This window comes from Lissotriton vulgaris, unplaced genomic scaffold, assembly GCF_964263255.1.
Source record: "Lissotriton vulgaris unplaced genomic scaffold, aLisVul1.2 SCAFFOLD_3064, whole genome shotgun sequence".
Taxonomy (NCBI): domain Eukaryota; kingdom Metazoa; phylum Chordata; class Amphibia; order Caudata; family Salamandridae; genus Lissotriton; species Lissotriton vulgaris.
The window spans coordinates 213,497-230,351 of NW_028255488.1; the positions used below are offsets into that span (position 1 = coordinate 213,497).

Consider the following 16,855-nt stretch of genomic DNA (forward strand, 5'->3'; position numbering starts at 1 on the left):
CTCTTAAGCATTAAACTAAAGTGAAATTTTTCGCGAAACCATCACCAGTGACGTCAGCAAGTAACACGGGGTAAATTCAGAGCTGCGCAGTATTTGCAGTTCGCACCGGTGCAGCGCTACAGGTTTCTGTGCCATGTTGCACACATCTTAGAAAATGTAGGCATGTGAACGGTTTCCAATGAAGATCGCATCAAGATACTCGGGCCTGCTTCACCCCCGCCCTTCGATTCATCAGCAGCAATCAGTGCCCATTGTTAGCTGTCATTCCTGAGAAAGGATTAAAACTTCTGACTTCTGCAGACAAAGCTTCATAATGCAGAAAAGGACATATTACTCTGAGCAGAGCTGCATGTAGGGTTCAGGAGCTGCTGTGTGTGTTCCCTGAATACAAGTTATTTAAAGTGACCCAACGCACAGGAGGTCCGGGGTGTGCAGTGATGTAAAACAGATTATATAAATACAGGTCATGCAATGACCCGTCAGACCACGGGTGGGGTTGAAGGCGGTGGGGACGAGGGGGCGCTTATGAAGCCCCTCATTCAGGATGCTTTTTAAATCCCACACTTTGCTGTCAGCAGCGCCTCTTTCTCTGCCCCTTGCAGGGTTGTCAGCTAGAAATGGAAAGCCGAGGAGCAAGGAGCTTGCTTGACAGCGCAGCCCCCAGCAGGGATGGAAGCCCAGTGGAGATAGGAGGGGGAGATGGGCGGCGTCAAAAGAGGAGCCGGTAGTGTAGCATGGATATCATTGGGCCTGGTGCAAGGAAAATAGCACCAATTATCAGGGTTAAATGGCCCCAGGGTTCTGGGACCGGTGCCACTGCACCTGCTGTACAAATAGAAGTTAGGCCTTTGGGCGCCACGTTTCTGCTCTCCGTTTGAGTGCATTGAAGAGGTGACATAGGGAAACAGCCGTTTGTGCGCTCTGCCTCCTGAGATATATGAATTAGTAGGTGCAACTCAGCTCTTCATCATAGTGAGGTCGGTAAAAATGCATCCATGAGCAAGACAGCGCACATTATTTTTAAGATGAATTTTGCATATAAGAACTTAGAAGTAGTCTGGTTTGCGCAGGCGCTATAGAGGGTCAAAATTAATAAAATGAAAGAACGGGCCATTACAACGTCAGTCCTGGCACGAGCAGCGCCCACGGGAGCACAATTCATGCACTACTTTTGTTTGTCGTGAGAAACGAAATCGGACCTACTTGTGAGGCTTGCAGCAGAGGAAGCTCCTTTTAGCGGCACATTTATATAATCTTTATTAAAGCGGTTCTCCTTTCAAAGAGGCGATAGTACCTTTTGTGTCTGGTAACACTACCCTCCTGTGTTTACCGTGCCCGGAGCAGGGTGCCAGGAGAGGAAATCTCCGCTGTAAACAAACGTCCCCTTGCATTGTCGAGGGCATTGTGCGTTAAAGTGTCACAAGAACTATCTGCGCTTTGATCCGCAGCCACTAAAGCTCAGCGGGCTACTGCACCTGCTGCTGCATTCTGCATGCGATCTACATATCGCTGCGTCTACGCTCCAGCACAGCCTTTCATCTTTCAGTGGTTGAAAGTATGGCTAGTGGGCTGCGAAATGGTAATGTTGCTTACTGGCAGTGCTTTGACACTACAGCCGCTAACTAAAACACGGCCAATTTGCCATGGTTCGTCCCATCAACAGCCAGCGCTAAAGCAACGAAAATCTCTTCTCTTCTCCAAACAGTACCAGACAATGGCAAGAAGCTACAAGCTTGGTTTGCAAACCAACACCATTGTGATTTTGTAAGTATGTGCTGACAGTTCAGCTGCTCCGCAGCACAGCGCACGTTTGAAAGAGGTGCGTGACACATTAACATGCCTTCTGCATTTGAGTGTGTGTACCTTCAATAATGCGCTAGCGCACCCCGTTTCAACTACTTCGGAGCGCTTGCGCAAGTTGACACAGCCGAGTTGATTATTCAACGTAGATATCTGGAGCACTAAGCTCTCCGAATTCTACAAAGTTAAAGAAAGCGATCATAGGTTGCACAGGATCACACGGTTTGTTCAAGTGGACGAATTAGGATCTGAGGCAATGCAGTCTTGCACAGAAGTCGACCACTTTTCAGCTGAAATACAACTGTCTCTCAACTGTCTCTGAAATCACAGACTGGCATCTCAGCCGATGTCTGACACCAGACAGTACCTGCGTAAAAAGAACGATTTTAAAGAAAATCCCGTTAATATAGCGCCTGGACAGACGCATCGGTGCGGCACAGGCCATACACAGATGCAAGAGGGCACTTACAAGCTTCCTGGGGTACATTTTGGGGTGAGGGGAAGCAGTGCACCGCGACTTAAAGATCCTCATGTAAGTATGTATAGAAAGATCAGCAGGTGGCAGGAACGGAGGAAGAGCACACAGTAGGACAGCGTGATGCGCAGTGAAGGGATGCCTGGCGGAGTGAAATAAGTGTAGTTTTAAAGAGATGGTCTCCTCAGTGGTATCAGGACTGTCAGACAGTGCGCAAATACGCACCTAGGAGGGACGCCGGAGCTCGCACAATTACATCTTAGATCACTTACAAGCCGAAACAACAAATATTGATTTACTCCCAGTAAAAAAGGATGACAAAATTAACTTTTCCAGCTAGTTTCACAACACGACCAATAAAATGTTCATTAAACGCAGACTTACCAACAAGCTGAGCCGTGGGAGCAGCCCGTCGGCGGACACCCAGCCCAAACAGTCATAGCGTGTGAAAAGATGAGATCGCAGCTGCTTCTTTAAATTTGCATCGCACTTTCACTTTAAGTAAAAGCGCGATGCAAAAATAAACACGCAGCTGCTCTTCGAAAGGAAAAACATAGTTCCGACATTACTAACATGCATTCTCGTGGAATGCTCACACAAAGAACCAGCCTGCTTATCAGCGCCGCGCACCTTGTGAACAGCAGACTACCCCTGCATTCCAAAGGAACTGCTCACGAGGCGCGCGACGCAATCAGATTCTTTCTGCGATGCAGAAAGCAGCACAAGGTCACGCGCGCAATGTTATCCTATGGGAAAACGCTGTGCGCGGCCAGGTCTTGTTTCCACTTTCCACTCACTGTCGGCTGAGCCGACAGCTATAGTTCTCTCTGCGAGAGCGCGCTTTTCGCAGCGAGCCCTAAAAAGGAGGTGGGGCAAGGATTTGTTACAGGACCTATATCCCGGGCATATAGATACTGCTTGAGTGCTCCATTTTACAGTAAATGATCTCACTGGGAGTGAGCCCACCCTAAACTGGAAATACAATTTACGGTCTAACGGTGATGTGAGACATCAGCCCTTATTATTTCTAAGGAACCTTTCGGATAGCCCCCGAGCTCTGGTGTAGTCCAGAGTCTACTCCAATGAAGGAGGGGGCGAAGTTTGGCTACTGCTGCAATCGTTTTTTTCCCTAGGTCCATTAATAGTGGGCTAGTTGGGCTGCTCTGTGGCAGTCTAGTAATATTTCTTAGAAACCTATTTTTCAAAGAGGTAAGGGTTACAAGGTTCTCCCCCCCACCCCCCACCCCAAAGTTCTGAGCCACTAACAGCTTTAGAGTTATACATTTCTAAAACTGGGCTAATGGGCTTGGTGTGCGATAGATTATATTCTTGGTGCAGGATCCCTGATATCTGCCTGTGTTTGAGGGAAGCTAATTCCACCGGATGGTCCCACTTCATATTATCTTGGAAGTTCACCTTTAAATAGGTGAACTCCTTAACCAATTCTAATGGCCTATCATTCATACAAATGCCCCCCTTGTAGGCCGTATGTGCATTAAATGCCATTAGCTTTGTCTTTGACACATTGACCTCCAAACCACTCTGCAAGCAAAAACCCTCTAACGTTTTGAGGGCTTTCTGAAGCCCGCTAAGGGTCTTGGACAGAATCAATGGGTCATCGGCAAACATCAATATAGGCACTTTATCACCAGCTAATGTGGGTGCATCAGATGGCGTTGCACTCATGTAATCAACTATCCCATTAATGTATAGTGACAATAGCGTAGGGGCCATAACGCAGCCTTGTCTCACGCCTCTTTCTACTGGGAATAATTCAGTAACTTCCCCCTGCCCACCCCATCTAATTTGTGCACGGTTATCCTCATGTAATCTAACAATCAAAGTCAAGAGCTCAAGTGGGTGCCCTAACTCTTGTAAGGTTAGCCATAACTTTGTGCGGGGGACGAGGTCAAATGCCGCCTTAAGATCTACAAAGGCGGCATAGAGGCTTCCCTTTGCTAGTGTCACAATCTTCCAGTGTATCAAAACAAATCGAAACACCTGGTCAATGGTGCTAAGGAACGCACGAAACCCAGCTTGCAGGGGGGACAGAACCTCAAACTCCTCAATCCATTCCTGCACTCTATTAAGCACCAACCTCCCAATTATTTTCTGGAGAGAATCAATTAGGCTGATAGGCCTGTAGTTCCCCAGACTTGATTTGTCCCCTTTCTTGAAAACAGGAATGATCTCTGCACTCTTCCAAGAGTCGGTTATAGGGGCTCCTTGGGCGATGGCATTCGACAACAAAAGAATGTACTGGCACCATCCGTCTTTATCGTATCAAAAGATGTCCCCTGGTATGCCATCTGGCCCTGGTGGCTTTTCGACCAATACAGATTTAAGTGTGGTCTCTACCTCAGCCTTAGTAAATGTTTCATTCTGATATAGTGCACTTGTAATTTCCCCCTCTTCTTTGGGTAGGGTTGAGGCATATTGGGTTTGAAATAATTCACCCAGTCAGATTGATACGTGATTTTGGGGACGCTCAGCCTGTCCGCAGATAAACCATTTATAAACGTTCCAGAATTGTTTGGGGTTTTTAATGGCACAAGCGTCCCTTAATTCCTGCCATCTTTTGTCATCCCATCGTTTCTTGGCTTTTGACTGGGTACCCCTAAAAAATATCCTCGCTTCGCGGACCTTTATGGGGTCACCCCCTTTGAAGGCTTCCCCTAGGGCCTGGCGTGCCTCCCGACAATCTGCGTTATACCATTGCCCCTCCTTCGAAATGGGTGCCCTGGGATTCTTTCCCTGCTTGAAGAAATAGGTGCGTATGAGTTTTAAAAAAGTATTCTGTATACCTATTGTATTTGCTAGATCTCTTTTTTCCTCTACACTGGCTTCTAATTCTTTTGTGGCATGATCCATGCTCTGAAGGACATTATCTAGTAAGGCGGGCAACTCTATTAGCCTTACCCATTTGAGCCGCCTTAAATCGTTAGTTGAAACAACCTCACCTAGGTGGTGCCTATTCCTAGAGTGAGAACACGTCATTTGACGTGTTCAAATCCAAGGTTCCGCACAGTGGGTTATGGTCACTTTCTAGCTTCACGTCCACCAGCAGATGCCATAGACCCAGGCTCACAAGAACATAATCTATTCTGCTAGCGTAATAGCCATTGTTAAAGGTATTAGCTCCATGTCTATCTGATTTAGTACGCCCATTTAAAGACTGTAAGCCTTGTTCCATACAGATATTGTTTATTTGAATGACCACATCTGACCATTTCCTTTTGGGATTTAACTCTAGCGATGGAACACCCCATTTACTATTATCTAATTCTGTCCAGTAGCCACCTTCCGTAGTAAGGGGTTCAAACATTATATTAAAGTCCCCCGCTCTTAGTATATTAGAAACACCTGATTGCATGTCAATGAGGTCCTCGAGAGCCGCTAAAATTCTCTCCCTTTTCCCTCTTGTTCCCCTAACATAGATGTTATATATATCTATTATTAATTGATCACGCGTGGTCAATTTGATGGCCTGTATGTCTTGGCTCTGTGTTGGGAGAACCTGAATATCAGCCTCAAGCTCTTGACACACCCATATAGTTTGTCCTCCCGATGGCCTCCCTTTTGCTCCCTTATTTACTGCTACAGAATAATTAAAATACCCAACACAAGACTGGGATGATTCGGTCCAAGTTTCTTGAAAGAGGCATATACCATATGCCTCTATAAATACATGCCATGTGAGTCCATCTTTGTACTAAGCCTTGCAATATTCCAGCTCAGAATTCTACTTTCAGACCAAAGAAGGTCTAGGGTCTGGAGCATTGTACCTTTTTGAACTGGTAAAATAACCGTTCCCGGTACACCTTCTACTTGAGAAGATGGAAACAGAGCCTTCTTGGGGAACGGTACCCACTTTATAGGTGCCTCCTTAGTAGATGTACTTCTAGACCCTATAAATGGCCTGGGTATTTCCTTTAGCCCTAGTCAGTCATAATTCTCAAGTGTAGAACATCCCTGCAATCTGGGTGGGTCTCTGGGTGACCATGATATCGTAACTGGAAGGGGGGGCGTCTAAATTGGATTTTTGAGTTCTCCGGGGGGCTAGTACGGAACTCCAAAGTGAAAAGGTTCTCAACAAGGTCTATACTTTTCATTGTGAGTTCAATACAATCATAAGAGTGACTAGAAGAGGAAATCCCATGCGCAGCTGTAATGTCATCCCTAATCACCGAACGGCAACCTCTAACGTGCCTTATCCAATGAATAGCTGTATTAGTTAGAGAGTCCCTATTCTCGATGCCGCCATTATGATCAAATTTTGGGACATTTGCCATGTAAATTTTAAAGGGATTAGGCGAGTTAAGTTTGCACTCTACTGGGCCCCATTCTAGATCCTGAGTTCGATGAGCCCCCATATGGGTAGGTTTTACATCCAAGGGGCCGGTGATTCATCATGCCTGTTAGTGTACTATATGATATAATCAATGAAATCAGAAAATTCCCTTGGTGAAAATGCGGATACCAGGTGTAGCATGAGAACTTGCGAACTGTAGAGGAATTTTAGATGAACTGTGACTGATGATATTGTATAGGGTGTTTATGGAATTATAATTTGTTTTTAAATGTGTACAGGCTTTGTTTTTAACATAGAAATAAATTTCAAATATTTTATAAACAAAAATGTTTTGTTTAGGATTGATTAGCATTAGTGTCCATTACTAACATTTGGGCTCAATTTCTCAGCATTTTCGCCAAGGGAATTTTCTGATTTCACTATTTACAAGTACCCTATTCCCCTGGTGTGTTAAGGGGTCTCTCTCAATTTTCTTACTATATGATATAATACTATTGTTGGTTGCAGTGGGGGCAGAGCGCCTCGCCATTGAAGAGATTGCCACATTGGAGCTCTTCATGGCTGGGACTGATTTTTGGTTTAAATTTGCCCCTCTCACTGCTTAATTGCGGTTAGACCCGAGATGATCGGGAGGCCCAAAGAGTCTTTCCCTGTGGCGCTACCTCAGATACTAAAGATTTAACCATTGTTAGTATCTCCTCTAATGTACGCTTCTTAGCCCGCACCTCGACTCTCAGTGTAGTAACTTCTTGGGACATAATTTGCCATTCTAAACGCGAGCCTGGGACAGTAGCTTTTTCATGTGGGATTGGAATCGTTTAAGTTTGTACTAGCCCTAGGCAATCCTCTTCTTCCCTATACTGCCTTTGCAAGTCTCCGAGTGGTTGAAATCTATTTGTGCAGATAACTATTGGATCTATATGGGCTACTTTATCTACATCTGGGGGAAACTCACCATGCTCAATTACAGTTGGTAGGGTAGCACTAAGTTCCTGCACCCCATTGTTTGTATTAGATATTTATTTCTTGCTAGGCTTACAAAACATGTCTGCAATAGCAGGCTTCACATGCTTCTCCGAAAAGTTCTCTTTTTGGTTAGTTTTATTGCTGCTATTTACGTGTTTCAGGGGAGTTGATTCTAAAATGACCTCGCATTCACTGATAAGAGTGTCTATTCGGTCCATGACACAATTGTTTGCAGCAGATTTCCGTGTTTTTTTGCCTTCTTCCTGGTGTCACGTCTAGCCCCCACTCACTCCCCTCCCCACTCTCTTCCAGTATCTTCAGTTTCCCCATTTGTCTTGGGTTCAGTTATACTAACAATGGCTAAACTAGGATGGCTGAAAGGTCGTGTCAGACCTGGGAATCACACTTCTCCTAGGCTCCGAAAGCCTTGGTAACACAAATGCTAGTGATAAACTACTTAGATGGTAGAAGGTAGGGGAGTGTATTATGCCCTGTAAAAGATCCGAAAGTCCACGAGTCCCAGGGCAAACACAGTTAATAGTACTAAGATGCAATCATGCAACAGAACAGTACCTTAAGTTTCTCGACCTAACTTAGGACCACACTGGGACGCGAAGCGAAAAGGGGGTGCCCCAGCCCTGCCACTTCCTGGCAGTGACGGGCTAGGACGGGCCCTCCCTTGGCCCGGGTGCCGCCCGCATCGTGGGTGGAGTTGCGCGCTTTTAAGCGCATGAAAGCAAGGTCGGCTCCTCCCTGGCCAGCGGTGCTGCTTGGGAGCAGGAGTCCCCCAGCAGCAAGGAACAAAACAGGAAGCAAACAGGCAACAGCGTTCCTGGGACCCGCGTCGCCGGTGGCGGTGCGCGCTTTTAAGCGCGTGACAGCAAGGCCGGCTCTTTCCTGGCCAGTGGGGTTTCTGGGAACAGGAGCCCCCAGCAGCAAGGAACAAAGCAGGCAGCAAACAGGCAACAGTGTTCCTGGGATCCACACCATTCAAGACATGTACAACTACAGTGACAGATGAAAAACTCTTTTGCCCAAAGTATGAATCTTTTTGGATTCCCTATCCAAGGCATTAAAGTTCAACTTGGTCATCGAGGCCTGCATACAATATATTCATGAACTGGTGCTGTGTGAGGAAGGATATGTACCACGGAACCAACCTGAGGGGCTGAGCAATGGGGGGCTCACAGGTGGCAAACAAAAGGAGGTCTGGACTGTACAGTCATAAGGATCTCAGTTAGGATCTCGCTAAACAGTAGCAACAGCTCAGATGTTGGCAGCCTGGTGTACAAACTTTGAGTCAACGGGTTTGCCTTCATATCCAATGTGTGAAATTGTAAGTCCACAGCCATATCCACTTGGATGCTATGGTCCTTCTGGTGCTTCAATGTAATTTCCATTGAAATCAATGGAAACTCCATGACGAGTTACCCTTGTCATTAGCGGCGAAGAGGTTAAGGACCACCAGCATGAAGGAGGAACTTTCCTCAATAGGGGATAACATGGACACATTCAAGTCAGTCCCAGGTGCTGGCATTTTTAAGATCAACATAATGAGATGGGAGTAGGTTGTCAGCCTCCTCAACATCCTCCCCATTGTAGGACATGTTTGAGCCTTGCATAATACACATGTCACGACCTATAATAGCCTCCAATCAGCCTGTCATTGTGGCTTTAGGGCAGATGAGCGGGAGTTGATTCATCCTCAAACACAGGCTGCACCTCAGTGATTTCATACTGTGCCACAGGGCAAAGTCTCACGAAGACCACAATGAATCTGCTGGTAGAGTGAAGACAGATTCCAAAACTGGACTACACCAAGAACAACTGACAAGGTATGGAGCTGTAGCCTGGTGGCAGCAAATGACTTGGCTGAGGTTAAACAGAGTAATTTGGCACCGGTGAAGGCCCCTCCTGCCAGAGCTTAGCTGGAGGCCACAGTTGCACCAGAATGAGACAGCACCATTTTAAAGATTTGCAGCCTGGCCTCATTGAAGGCCTTATTCTGCTGGGTACTCAAAATGATCCTTAGATCACCCAAATGTGTTCGTTACAAGGTCCTGATTTGGTTTTTTTTTAAACGTGGCGCCATGCTTAAAAGATATTCACTCTCTCCCTTGAATTTAACAACTTCACTAAGCAGCGCTTTTTCCTTTATAGGTCTCAAAATTGGGTCTGAAACTGTTGCCAACTGGGAACGAGCAGGGTTTTTAACGTTGATGAACTTTGTGAAAAATGGATCATGGATAACTTTGAATGAGATGGCAAGTTTAATCCAGGGGAATTTTCTGTTGATAGGCTCGTATAACTTGATCCATAAATCCCTGGGGCAAATTGATCTAACACAGATCGGTCAATCTACTCAACTGACCAATGATCTTTTTTTGCACTCACGCTCTAAGAATCTCGGAGAGTGGAGACTCTGCTTAGCGCAAAGTAGGGAGGGAGACTTAAGTTGAGCAATTAGGAAATGGCAGAAACACGAAAATTCTGAGTCGACTACTAACACCTGGAAAACTTTAAATACATTTAATTTTAGTGTTTTGAGAGGCGCCAATTGGCGAAGAATGCTTTTCTTTAGTAAATGGCTCCTATATCGTACTCCAGCGGTCATTTCTAAAATGTATTTTAACACTCCATCTACTTGTTTTAGATGTAGACAACAGGATCTGGCTAATTGGTCCCATATAATGGTCCACTGTCCTAAAATTAGGATATTCTGGCAGGAAATTATTGCCTTGCTTCAAATTTATCTAAAGATTGTGGTTCCCTGCTACGTTAATTTAATATTATTTGGTTTTGATCCAGAACTTAAATTGTCTGAACCATTAGCTAAACTTGTTTACATCGTAATTGCAGTGGCAAGATCATTGTTACTCCAGCATTGGAGGTCAGAGATGGTTCCTACCGTAGATGAGTGGCTGCAAAAAACTTAAGAGTCAGGAAAAGTGAACATGTATATGCACAAAGGATCGGGGGGCTGAGAAAATTTTCAAAAATATGGGAATTATATTTTGATTAGTGGATATGATTGTTAGTAGATTAAGACAAGTAAAGTTTTGTATCTGATGCCTGCACTATTTGTTTCGTTACATGGGTTATGTTAAAGCCTTATTGTCCATTGTGTATCATTCGCTATGATGTAGAATGTCAAGTACTTCAATAAAAATTTATAACAATAAAAAAAAAAAAGAGACAGAACCATTTTAAAGATTTGCAGCCTGGCCTCATTGAAGGCCTTATTCTGCTGGGTACTCAAAATGATCCGGGGAACTTGGGGCACATCAGTTGTATGGCAGGTATTAACTCCGATTAGGGTGTAAATGACAAGTTGAGCCCTTTGATCACCAACTATGCAACTTCTACCGATAGCAATAGCAGTCCAGGGGGTGACAAACCATGCTTTAACAAGTTTTCATTTGGACAGGTCTTCGTACTTTGACCTGTGCTGACCTGAAAATTGAGAATGTGACAGAGAATAACCTTACGACTTGAACTGACACATCCTTTTATACAGCTTGACTTCCTGCTCTATGATGGCCTTTGTGTGCATCAGGGAGCGTATGTCTCAGGACTAAGAGTTGCGATTACCAAAAGCATAAAACATGGGGGTCCATGACCAAATTACATTTCCTCCATGTGTGGCAGAGCTTACAATCTGTCAATTTGAGGTGACAACATCCCTGCACACTTTCCAGTGATATCTTAATTCAATAAAACCTCTAAAAACATTAGGAGCGGAGCTATGGATTAACTTGATGATATGGAAAAAGAGGAATGGTCATTCGCATGCTGGTTTGGACCCTCTAAGCCACTCCGTATTGTCAAATCTGGAGGTGGGACAGAGTCATGACAGAGGACTAGTGTGCCATGTATTGGTCTGATGGTGAAATTGTAGAATTTTCCCGATCCAGTCATATGTCTGGGGAAGATTCAAAAGGTAAGGAATTTGCATTATAAGTATTCATCAGAAAAAAAAACTTTAGTTATTCCACTGGGAGTTCCAGGTAGGTGACCAGATTGGTGACAAACCCCTAGGCCCATGATCACAGGCAGACTTCAATATATTTAACAATTTATCTTAATTGGTAAATGAGTAAGCATTTAAGGGTCACTTGCATGCTATTGGGTCTTCCAAATGATTTCTGTAGATAGTAATCGTTGTCTAAATAAATTGGGGAAAAGGCTGATATTTGGTGTGAAGCTACAGAGAACCAAAAAACACCTGCAGGATAAACTATTCGTCTCCCGCAGGCACTGAAGATAATCAAACAACTTCAGGAAAGAATAAAAGTAATTCTGGGCCTTTAACAAGGCATTCACTCAATCAGGTTGTTGATCCAAGTTGAAAAGAAGGATGGTAGCTCTAACCAGGAACTTGGTGCAAGAAAAGTAATAATCAGAAGCTTTTTGCACAAAAAGTAATAAGGAAATGCAATCCGTCCAAAAGGAATGACAACATAAGCACTCTTCTCCCAATAGTGTCTGCCAAAAAGGAAAAACATTAACAGAGAGCACACCTTCCAGAGAATAATAAGTCAGCCAGCATAGCCTGTGCACATATAGATAATACTAGATAAAAACTAAAAGGAGAGATACTTAAAAACACAAAGAGAGAAAGACAAAACAGAGTAAAAAGAGTGAGAGAGTGCCTTTGAACCCCCCAAAGTTAAAGTATGTGACACCAATACGAATCAAGCCTCTCCATTTTGTTAGCACAGTCCCAAGAGAGATAAACTGCTGCAGAGAGAAACATGTATAGATAGTACTCGGAAAATTGAATAAACCTAAAGATACAATAAAAAAATTAAAGTTGGCCATTCTGTGCAAATTTGATGGTGTCAAGGATTGTTGAACAGTAATAGATGCCAATTAAGCACAGTTTTATGGGTCTGATGATTACTAACTTGGACAAATGAACAGATTTAAAATCTAAATGATCAGACCATTACAAATAAAAGGGATGCATGATCTGTCTTTTGTGTGCATAACAGACCATGGCATAAGTGTATGTGAACAGAAAAGTTCACATGGACACTAGTTAAAAACCTATATTTTTCACAGTTTAACACGAACAGAATATGCAATTATTATTGTTAATTTTCAAAAAAGCAAGAAAATGTGAAATATATAAATATTTATAGACTTCCATATACTTCAGTACCTTGAATGCGAATACCCTTCAAGCAGCCTACCCTCTGAGTAAACAAACACTTTAACCTTGTGATTCTAGTCTTCAAATTAATCAGGAAGTGAATCACAGGAAGCCCGGTTCACAACCTACAGTAGATCTACATAGTCATTGCTCACCTGACTAGCAAAGTGACAGCACCAGCCACAACAGGAGACGCCACACTGGTCCCAGAGAGAGAGCGGCAACCGTCCTTCATGCCAGAACCTCTGACACCCGACCCATAGGTGACAATGTCAGGCTTCATCCGACCATAGCCCCCAGGAAGTTCCTAAAAGAAACCAGTCACATATATAAACTGCCAACAGCAAGAGTGACATTATTGTTAAATTTATGGCCTTCCTAAATACGCCTTGGCTCCACTTAGGGCCTCGCTGAACTCTGCAGCAAAACTGATTACAGGCTTCAAACAAAATGAGCTCATCTCCCAGTCCTTAAATCGCTCAACTGGCTACCCTTTGAAGCACGAATCCAGCTAAGGATTGCAATCTTGACGCACAAAGCCCTGCACTACAATACTCCCACTTATCTAGCGCAAAAACTTAAATTATCTTGCGGGGTGAGGGCTTCCAGAAGCGCCTCTACTCTCCTCCTGAAACCTATCATCCTTAGCAAAAACAGAACTTGTCACAGAGCCTTCTCTGGTGCTGCCCCTAAAATATGGAACTCTCTTCCTCCGGAAGTACGCAGACTCGTCTCGACGACGGCTTTCAAACTGGAAGTCAAAAGATTCTTAATGAGCAAATTCCTACCATAAGGGGTTGTGGTACTCATAAGGTGGCTATCTCTTGGTTCATAGCTCCATAGTACAACCAACAGTCACGGACCATATTGTCTGCTTAATATTGTACCTTTTATGTGTACCTTTCCTTACAGTTTATTATTTTTTTTCTTCTTTCTTTCCACAATTGCTGTGTATATTTCATGTTGTCCTCTCCACCAACTTATTGTAAAGCGCTCTGATATCCTTCGGGATCTTGTTCGCCTTATATAAAACTTTGTAAATAAATAAATGTATGAATTTTCTCTTGTCTTCTACTACTATTACTACTACTACGATCCCCCCCACACCCGGGAAGGTTTTTCCCATGCTATATTTACTGTTTAAACAAGACAGATCACAGTTGGAAGTTTACAATTTTGACACAAACTTTTAAAATCGTTTTCTGAAAGTGGCCCACCCACTTATATTTCTGCATACCAAAATGTGTCTCTTAAAATGAAGATCACCTTAACACCCTGTGCCTCTTAAAACAAGACGGTAATTAAGTGAAAGGGGTGCAGTCAGACAAACTTGATGGTAGATTACAAAGGAGGAAGATCACAGTTGTAGCAACCTTCTACATCAGCTTATCCAACATAAGAGCCCTGACCTTAGAGCAAAATATCTCAAGATCAGAAAAAGTCTTACAAAAATAGTGCAACAAAGTCCTCACCAATAGCTTGCACCGAGGCCGAAAAGTGCACCTCATAACAATGCGAATGTACATAATTGTAATAAAATCCACCTAAGCACACCCTTTCTTGTTCCAAGTATGCATGGGACTGGAATACTAGCATTCTAGTAATGTGTTTGTTCAACGTCTATTTCAAGCCCATTCTTACTGCTGCGCCACTAAGTGGCCTCACTGCAGTACCCTCCAAATAATATAAAATAAACAAACCCATATATGCTTCTACATTTTCAGATCCACACTGCCCTGAAATGCAGGTGAGATCGAAGGGACTAACTTCCGAGAGGTTGTTCCTGGGACTGGTAAGTTCAGCATCACCTGAATCTCAAGCATGGATGGACTAGAGGTGTGAAGCGCTGGACACAAAACTTACCCACGTTGTCATCCCTCGAGAGGAGAAGCGTGCTATATTATCTTCAAAGTCTATGCCACCAACTCCAATCACATCCATCTGGTCAGCAGGGTTGTTGAGAGTACTAAAACAATAAGTTTGATAAATGTCAGAGAAACACCAAGTGGTCCAGTATGCCACTCTTGCTAAATCTATTTCACACAACACTTCTAAAATAGGTTGGTTCATTTTTACACCAGTTAACAGTTTTGCTCAGTTTCTGCTTACTGGACACATCATATATTAATTGCTCTTGGCCCAATGGTGAGCAATGTTGGTTTCCCATCAAGGAACAAGCATTAAAAACGAAAAGGCTTGCCTATTGAACACGGAAGTGTGTTCATTCTGAAGTTGTTTTTCTAAGTAAACCTGTGTGGCAAGACCACTAGTACTTGCATGAAAATTGAATGCTTGGGTTCTACTGCTTAACACGGACTGTCTCTCGCTCTGTGTACTCATACACAGAACAAACACACAGAGACCTCCCAGCCATCACTCCAACCACCTACCATCCATAAAGTTTAGGATAGGAGAGTTGATTTTGAAGCAGGCAGAGGAAGGGATGGGACTAACTAAAACTTGTAGTACTTTTGTGCGTAATTACTGTGTCAATATAAAGACGGCAGCCCATGTGATTCTTTTTTTTTTTTTTTTAATTTTTGAAAACCTTTATTAAAAACAGAGCACACAGCTATTTAGCCTGACATCCCGGAGGCAAGGCAGCATGGGTAACAGGAGAGCATTTAGTGCAAGAAGATCAGCGCATAATCATTGAAGGTCAATTTTATATTTAACCGAGAACTTAACATAAAGAGCGCCCGAGGGCGCGAAAAGACGGCAATAGAGTCCAGAGAGAGTCAGGGTGTCAGGGACGGGCAGGGGAGGAAGGTAGGGGAACCAACCATCAAGGAGAGGATGTAGAATGGGAAGGAGGGGGGGAGACAACAGGAGTGCACAGTATATTAAAGCTCAGTTGAAGTTACAGGTCAAGGCGACAAGTGTTCATCCAGTGAGACAGGTTCAGGTGGCAAACACACGTCTCCTCTATATGCGTTCCAGGCCCCCCATACTTTATTCCAGGTGCGAGGTCTCCCTCTTGCCACGTAGACCGTTTTCTCCCTAAACATACACCAATCCATATTGGCTTTCCATTGTACCGCCAGGGGGGGCGTGGACGCACCCCATTTCTGCGCAATGTCACGTTTGGCCACCATGTTCCCCAGGGTCACCCACCTAGTCTGTGCCACGTGGTGGTCGGAAGGCTCCCACACGTTAAGGAGACACCTCCGAGCTTCCGCATGGGCGATCACACCAGTGACTTCCCCCATAATACGGTGCACCCTCCTCCAGTAGGAGGCTATTGCGGGGCATTCCCAGAGGATGTGGAGGAATGTGGCGGGGGCTCCGCAGCCTCTACGGCAGAGTCCGTCAGGCGAATATCCCATGCGCACCAATCGGGGACCTGTCACATACACCCGGTGCAAGATCTTGAACTGCACCAGGCGGAGGCGAGAGGAGATTGCAACCTCCTTAGGGGAGGAAACTGCGCACTGCCAGTCCTCGTCATCAAGTTCTAGACCATCCGCCACCCACTGATCCCGCAAACCAAGGAGAAGATCTGTGCGCACATTTATCAGTTTCTTGTATGAAAGGGAGATCGCGCTGTCAGGCATGTGCCCATCCAATATTCTATCCTCCAGGGGGGAGCTCTCAGGAATGACGCCGTCCGGCGGTGTGGCCGAGAGTAGCGCATGCCTCAGCTGGGCGTAGCGGAAAAACTCTGCAGTGCCCAGCTGGTATTCGGTTTGCAGCTGGGGGAAGGTCTTAATAGTGCCTCTGGAAAGCATGTCCTCGACTCTGCTGATGCCAATGAGGTCCCACTTGTCAAAACCCTTGGTGTGCCACAGTCTACCCAGAATATCCGAATCAAACAGAGGGGTGAATCTGGTCAGCTTGCCCTGCCAGCCCTGTGCCTTGGTAATCGTCCGCCAAATGTGAACCGCCGTCCGCGTAGGACCCGACATCCGTCGATCAAAGGACCTCGAATACAGGGCCCGATAATAGTTGCCATCGACCAAAAGCCATCTATCCGGGGCTATCTACAGGACCGTAGAACCCATGGTTAAGGGCGGCAAGTTGCGAGGACCAATAGTAGCGGCGTACATCCGGAAGAGCGATGCCGCCGTCATACCATGGAAGTGTGAGTTTGTAAATAGCAACACGAGGTCGCCCGTCCCATAGAAGGGTCCGCAGGAGACCTTCAAGC

General features: G+C 44.8%; 1 protein-coding gene across 1 annotated transcript in view; it reads right to left on the reverse strand.

Annotated features, from left to right (window-relative positions):
• Positions 1 to 16,855, reverse strand: part of LOC147659113 (membrane-bound transcription factor site-1 protease-like) — a gene marked incomplete at its 5' end in the record, with an annotated part of 181,947 nt that overhangs the window by 130,331 nt on the left and 34,761 nt on the right. Inside the window, 2 exons of the mRNA XM_086951966.1 lie at positions 12,864 to 13,015; positions 14,572 to 14,674. Coding sequence (XP_086808092.1) covers positions 12,864 to 13,015; positions 14,572 to 14,674 — 255 coding nt within the window. The remainder of the gene's footprint in view (positions 1 to 12,863; positions 13,016 to 14,571; positions 14,675 to 16,855) is intronic.